Genomic DNA, 7,948 nt, shown 5'->3' on the forward strand with positions numbered 1-7,948 from the left:
CAGAGACCTGCTGCACTGAGTCTGCATTCAGACCCGAGGATAGGGAGAAAAGTCCTCATTTAGTGTTTATATGAACACGATTATCTTTATAATGATATAAATTGTGGTTATGTGTATATAAAATTACAAATGTAGCAAGGCATTACATTAGGGATGTAACAGTATTGTAAATACCGTCATACCGCAATATAAAATTTTTTCGAAATTACCGAAGTCGCATGACTCGGTAAAACTATAGGTCTTCTGAGAAAATTTGCTCAGGCGAATGAAGCGAACGGGACGTAGCTGAAACGACATTTCCCATCAGCCCAGGCGTGGCCATAATCCTTTGCGGTCTGTTGTCGCTACAGATCCAGTAATGCGGAAATGGAGTGTGCTGCTAGCAGCGGAGATGAAAAAAAGATGGAAATGATTGAACCTAAAGCGGGTGTTGTCGCCGCGCGCGTGCTGATCAGCTGTGTTGTGGCGCGCGTATTGTAAAGCGCCGAGGGGGGGTTGAGTGCGCAGTCAAGAGAGGTGTTGTCGCGCGCCTACTGAAGGGCTGGACTGGACGGAGGTTGTGTCGCGTCGCAGGGGCACTTTTGATCGTTTTGGAAGGGCATTTTCTATCCAAGACTAAAAAGGGCATGTGCACTGCACAGGTTGAGCCCTATGTGTGCACGTGCCTGCAAGTTGGGGAATACGACTAATAGCAGTCATGGGGACTGCAGAAACACAGCACACTGTTCAGATTGATGCAGACATTGACTTGTACCGCAAAGAGATCTCTATCTCACTCATGGTTTGTCTTCTCAAGTGGGGGAAAGACAATGCACAACGTTACCCACTGCTGTCAACATGGACCAAGTCATATCTCTCTTGTCCCAGAAACCTCAGTCCCAAATGAGAGGGTTTTTTTCTGTTGCAGGGGACATTGTAAATACCCAGAGATACCAGCTTTTACCAGATTATAATTATATGATAATTTTCCTTTAAACCCATCTCTATCTAAGTGAGTGAGTGAGTAAATTGTGAATGTGATGAGTTTTCAACAATACTAAATTGAAACTTTATTTTTTTACATGGTTTAATAATTTTTTGTTATTAAAATTGAAGTTAGTGTTTCAAAGCTTACAGATAGATGGCTAATTTGTATGTCATTGACACTTTTGGCACTTTTTTGGAGTATTTTCAAAAGTTTTTTTTTTTCCTGTAAATGATTCAATAAATACCGTACCGTGACATTCATACCGAGGTATTACCGAACTGTGAAATTCTGATACCGTTACATCCCTACATTACATTACTGTTTATTTCTGTGCATTTTAACTTTTTAAACTATAAAACCTCCACATGGTTTGTGTCTCATTTTGTGAACCAACTGACAACAGTTGATCTCTCCCCTCCTCCCCTGCACTGCTGGCCACGCCCACACCTGCCCTTTGCTCACGGAGCTCCACGCCCACTATGATGCATCTTTTGAAAAAATTCTAAGGTGTACCTGAACCGAAAGTGGGGGGTGTCGTGGCCCTTTAAAGAGTCATGAAACACCAAAACACATTTTTTGAGCTGTTGACAGTCATATATACGTGTCCCACGCTGCTATAAACACTATTAGGACACATATATATCACAATAAAGTAAAAACTGATTGTTATTGTGTTTTTTGAGCAAATTCGTTTTTGAAGCTGCGTCACGCTGATTAGATCCTTGCGTGTATTCCAGCATGTAGACTAGATGTCTGTACCTGCGACTGCATCATGACATCTCTGAGTGTGCAGCATTAATTCATAAGAAAGACTTGGTTCAAACCAATCAGCGCGCTCAATTGTGTATGTGGTACAACTTCATTAATATGCATGACAGCTTAGAAAACTGTTTTTAGTTCCAGTTCCAGTTGGTGTTGATTGTCCTGTCTCTAAAGATTTGGTAAGTGTGTGATCAGTGTCTTTGTTTGTTTATAGTTGGTTAGTATCGTCAGCAGTACTCTTCAATGTTTGAAGAGATACCTTAGTCAAAATGATTTCTTAGTTACTAAGTTTACAGTACATTAATATCACTAAAATATTATCGGCTGAATGATCCACTGTAAATGCTGCTCTCCGAGTGTAAACATGTAAACACCTCAATCAAACCATTACAGTCTTGTAGGATTTTTTGACGCATTTTGTGACAGGATAGTCTATACACACACACGGCTTTCTGACTCTACCTACCCAGTGAATCTAAATTACAGAGAAATGCGAAGACTTTTTTTTTCTCCCATTCACTGTGCAGTATCAAACATTTCATCAGTTCCTTGAATCAATCTTGTTTCAGTTCCTCGAATCAATTACTCGTTTACCTGAATGAAAGTGCCAAACTGCAGTTAAAGTCTACAAATTAATAATTTGGCAAGTAATTCGATTACTGATGTCCATGTAAACACAGTCACTATTCTTATCCCTTGCGTCTGCGTGTTTGTTTTGCCTCTGCGAAAATCAGCATGTGCCCAAACGGAAACTCACATTTTTATGCAAATTTGTATGCACATTCCCTCTTCCCCTACCCCGACACTCCCACCTAAACAGAGCTGGACACACCCACTTTCCTGATTTTTTTCCAAACTAGAGGTGTGAAAACCATGAATCAAAAATAAACAAATATGTAGCTACAAACATAAATCGTATGAAACATTACTATTCAGTTTACTAGCACCACTGACATGAAGTTCACTTCACTATTATGTGCAAAGAAAAAATGTCTCACGCTGTCTGATCTTCTCTAATCAAGAAGAGTCCACAGTTACCTCTTCTGTCATGTTTTCTGGCTGACTTGAGATCGCTTATTTGCTTCTGTCTCCTGCTATCCTGATCCAGGGGCGCAGTTTCATCTTCTCTTGATCAGGCCCATTTTCATTGTTTTTGAAATAATATTCTTGACTGCCTCTGGTATTTTGAAAAAAAACAAATGTTATTTATGTAGGCCACTATGCCATTATTTTCGCTGCTCACTGCACGCGAAACAACAACCACCAACTAATAAGAGTGATTGTAAATGTAAGAAAGCTGATTGATCTTTATGTGTGTGCGCGCACACACAATCCACACAGCTTTGATCGCTGTTTTTCACTTGGACTCATTCACATTTCTCTTTTTCAAACACACACATGCAGGTATTCACCACGCAAAATTTAATGCCGGATCAATTAAAATGAATTCCAGAAAGCAAAACACGAATATCTGGCATTTCCCAGAATAGGATCCCACAAGAACCGGCTCAAATGAAGCACTCCCCGGGCCCATTTTAGCTATATTTGGTGTCAGTGATAATGTAGAATTATCTAAAAATCAACGTATAGTGATAAGATTTATAACGCTTTGGGACATATTGATTTTACTAAATTGGAAACAAAAAGATCCTCCCCACTGCACCACACTAATTAAAAATGGCAAGTCCAGCCTGCAACTTGAGAAGCTCAGACTTTCCCTTAAAAATAAAGCGAAGAATTTTTATGTAATATGGAATCCATTTATTGAGTCCCTTAAGGGTGTACTCACACTATGTACAGTTGCCTGCACTTACATTGCATCCGAGCCGGAGTACGCTTACGTCATCGATGATGCGCTGGCCAGTTTAGGAGAGAAGAGAAACTCTCTAGCTCAGCACAGTGGAGATTTCTTTAGTTATATCATTTTAGTTGTTTGATATGCAGTGACACAGTCAAATAATTCGCCGAACAGATCAGTCACTTTTGTCGCTCATAAATAATCATAAAAGTCGACTAGTGCTGCAGGTATGAGGGGGTTTGCTGGGGGTGCAGCTGTCATGCAGTGAGGGGTTTGCATTTTTAATAATCTATGACAGTTTGCGTTCATTGAAAGGTATAAGAATGATTAATAAATCCATATGAAATTGTCCATTAAAAGGCACGTCGCGTCTTCAGTTTCAGGCTCAGGCACGCTTTGCGCTCACACTACAAGCTTACCGCACCGGAACCCAAGTGAACTGCTGTCTGGCACACTTCTTCCAACCGAGCCAGGGCCGGCCAACTGAACTGCACCTGAGCACAATTTAGAGGACTCACACTTCTCAAACGAACCGGGAAATGCGCCTGGGCACAGTTCGGATAGCATAGTGTGAGTGCACCCTAACAAGAGAGCAGTGATCGAACCCTAGTAGAAACAAAATCTGAAACTTTTTTGTTATTTTAAATAGTCATTTTTTATCTAAATTTTATTTTTTAATTAAGAAGTAATATCATTAGTAGTTTGTAAATAAACAAACTCAATTATTTCAATGATAAATTTAACTTTTTATATATATTTCTAATTTTGAAAGCATTAACTCCTTTTAAATACCAAATTTTATTAGCTATTAATCTTTTGTTTCATTCTTTCTGTTTTACAAAAAAACTAGCACAAGCTAATTGTGTGTGCATCACCACAGTAACCAGATCAATACAGTTTAAAAAGGCCATACCTATCATACCTTACAGTGTAAACATGGCTTATAGGAAAAAAAGACATTACTGTGAATATTTCGGCACAAACCTCAAACAACATGTTCACTTAAATACCACTGCAATGAGTAAGCGATAGATAATATGAGGCAGGATCCCATCAAGAGCCAGAAAAGTAGAAAGGAAAACAATTCCTAATTTCCTCTCAGGAAGAAAACAGTGTCACTAAACGCACTGCACTGCCTGTTATGGAAACCAGAACCTCATGCTGGAGGATTCAAGAGATTCAATTAGCCAGTTCTGGCAAAAAATAATAATAAAACGGACAGTATATCAGAACCAGAGTTCAGTTAAATCTGATTACAGGACTCCTATGTTTACCATTCTCCTCTTTCACAAACATCTATGGACATTCTGGAAAAGCGGAGGGATAATAAAATATATCCTATTGAAGATGGCAGATTGCGGTTGAGGTTTTCCAATAAGTATACTGGGCTCACTGACAACAAACAACTCCAGTACACCAGAGACCAGCAATAAGTGGTCTGTGTCTTTAGTAATAATAGAGGTCATGAAGAAAGTAATAAAATATGAGACACAGACTTTAAATATCAGTGCAAAATGTTTTTTCATGCTGCCTGTTGATGTTCATTCAGGCACCATCTGATGTAATGTGTTTACTCTCTTAAATCAAACATGTTTGCACATCTGTCTGGCCTGAAATCATCAGACATCATTTATAACGATGACATTTTCATTTAGACAACTGTAAACTTATAGTATAAACAGTCGATTCTTTAAAACAGCGGTTAACAACCACAGAGTTTCAGCACGCTTCCAAGGGGGCCACGATAAGACTTATCATAAATTATTCAAAATGAGTTAAATCATCAACAACAAAAAATCTAGATGTTTCGTATTATCTCACTCCCTAAACAACATTTGTATTTCATTGAAGAATCAAGATATAAAGAAGCCTCATCTGTTTTTTTAAACTAGTCCTGGAAAAAGTAGTAACTTCATAAAGATATTGATCTTCAGGCGGACTAAATATATATTCATCATAATTATTATGCATGATTGTTGTTGTGGATTATGTAGGTTTAGAATTACAACACTGAAACATTAGTGATATTTATACAACAGTTTTTAGCTAAAAATTGAACATGTTTTTTTGTAGCCCTCAAACAAATTTGAGGTGTAATTGGTTTTATGAGACTCAAACTATTTATTGAAAATCGTGATGTCTTGTGTCAGTCAATGAGTTCAGTCTAAAGGCATGCCTACAGTAAGTGTTTGACAATCAAAACAACAACTGCGGTCTACAAGCCTGCATGTGTACAAACACTGTACTTCTCTAGAAAGTGACACTGCTGGCATGAATAATAAAGCATTTTAATATAATAAATGGGTATGGTCTTGACATTGTTTTGACGGTTCTAAAAACTTTTCAAATACAAAAAGGGAAAGCTTGTTCAGGACTCCAGGCCGGTAGATAGCCTGGTGAAAGGGGTAGTCCTTTTTTTTCTCAAAAAGTGGACCTTTTTGCTGTTATACACCCCATTTTCTATTTAATTGTGAGATTAAATACTGCATTTTAGTGACATTTTAAACACTGTTTTTAGCTAGACTAGCTTGTGGGATGGCCATCATAACCACACTTTTTAATGTACCAAAGATATTTCCTAAAGATTTAGAATAAACAATAATAGCCAAATTAGCATTCAAATTCATTTAAATACGGGCTGCTTTTGGTGCTTCACACCTTTCATTCACCTTTTTTTGTTAAAAATTAGAATAAAAGTTTGTTGTAAAAACTTTCCTCCATAAAAAAATACAGTAGCAAAAGATGACTTCACTTACGTCTGATTGTATGTTTTCTTGTAGCTGGATGTTGGAATGAATGAAAAATATTTGTTGGCAATGGCCAAAACAGATTAGCTGAAGTTGCACCGAAGTGACAGCCAACAGAGGATCCCGATTGATCTTAATGATTTTTTCGATGGGTTATTTTCACTATTTATGAAGGCATAACTATCAAAAAAAGGACAAATGAAGATGTATTGGACAAATTTTGGACCTTTTGGATTTTGTCAGTGAGGGGTGGGTGTTCCAAACCACCCGAACGGCAACCCTGGATACAGGCCTGGACTCTCATGTAGTAAATAGACCATTGGAACGATTTGGTGCTGGGGAAACTTAAAATCTGGTTTCCCTGTTATCTTTACATATATTATTTAGTCCTCCTTAGGATAATGCTTGGATACAATATGCTACATTGTTGTGGAAGTGCTGGATTGATACTGACAAACAATAAATAATTTTGACGTAAAGAAGTTAATGGAATGTTCTAGGAAAATTAGAAAACCATAACCAACATTCAATTCATATTTACAACATTTTAGTAGGCTAACCAAACGCAAACCCTTAAAACGGAATGTTCTGAGAACCAAAAACTAACATTAACAAAACGTTCTGAAAACCAAACATTATTAGGTAGGATGAGCGCTGTTCCGTCAATAACGCAAGATGAAAAACTCGGAGTGGAGTTCATCTCGGCTGATTAAAGCCTGTTTTGACCATTCCACTCACAGGCATCGATCCAATCCGGATCTTAGTGCGTGTTTCTCGGTTACACTCAAAGCTTGATGCTTATTTGGGAACTATTTGTACAAACAGAAAAGAAACAGACCAACTAAATGGTCAATATCAATATGAAACCTAAAATATTTAAATATTCAAACAACAATTTCCCTGGCAATCTTGCTGTAACACTAAACACCAGCAATGCAATGATTACCTGTGGCCTCATGCCAGCTGTATTCCAAATAACTACACTTTTCCTGGTTTGTTATTATCCGCTTTCTAATAGAAATCGACGAACAACAAGCTAATTTATCCTGCCAACAGAGCCAGAACGAGCGTCTCGTCGAGCGTAGTACACGGCGCGCTAATGTGATTAATGCCTCTCAAATGCATCATTACCATCCGATTCTTCCAGGACTGCGGGATTCGGTTCTTCGTTATTGGTATGTAACATGCATAATTGATCAACAGGGCCCCGATCGCCCCATTGCGCACGTCTGTCTATCGGTAAGGTCCTTCACACTGCACCAGAACCGCATATATCACATCAACACGGACCGGACAGAGACCTGCTGTCATAATGATCCCAGCCAAACGCGCCTCGCAGTCTGACACATACAGCACCATCAGCGTTTCTTTCTATGGATGGATTAGTACACAAGCCCCCCTACACCGATGCGCCGGATTGAAAACATTCCAATTACGGGAACACGCGTAAACAGCCGTGTTTACACATGCACGCTGTCAAACGAAGCCTAATGCAACATTTATGGGATTCACTTACTTTGCTCTTCACCTCAACCACACTCTCCTCGTTTTTCAGCGTTGTCCTGTGATTCCGTGACATGTTTGCGATGTGTATAAATGTATATTCCCACGGGCAGTGTCGCACGAGATGCCCCTAGATGCAGGAGTCGGCAGCCAGAGCTCGTGTGCGCAGCA

At 38.9% G+C, this 7,948-nt stretch overlaps 1 protein-coding gene across 1 annotated transcript in view; it reads right to left on the minus strand.

Annotated features, from left to right (window-relative positions):
• The window catches only part of pard6a (par-6 family cell polarity regulator alpha), a 57,074-nt gene extending 49,221 nt beyond the window's left edge, over positions 1-7,853 (minus strand). The window contains 1 exon segment of the mRNA NM_001100051.2: positions 7,791-7,853. Within this exon segment, the coding sequence (NP_001093521.2) occupies positions 7,791-7,853 (63 nt within the window).
• Between the last annotated feature and the right edge of the window lie 95 nt (positions 7,854-7,948).

This window comes from Danio rerio, chromosome 18 (assembly GCF_052040795.2).
Source record: "Danio rerio strain M-AB ecotype USA chromosome 18, GRCz13ab, whole genome shotgun sequence".
NCBI lineage: Eukaryota > Metazoa > Chordata > Actinopteri > Cypriniformes > Danionidae > Danio > Danio rerio.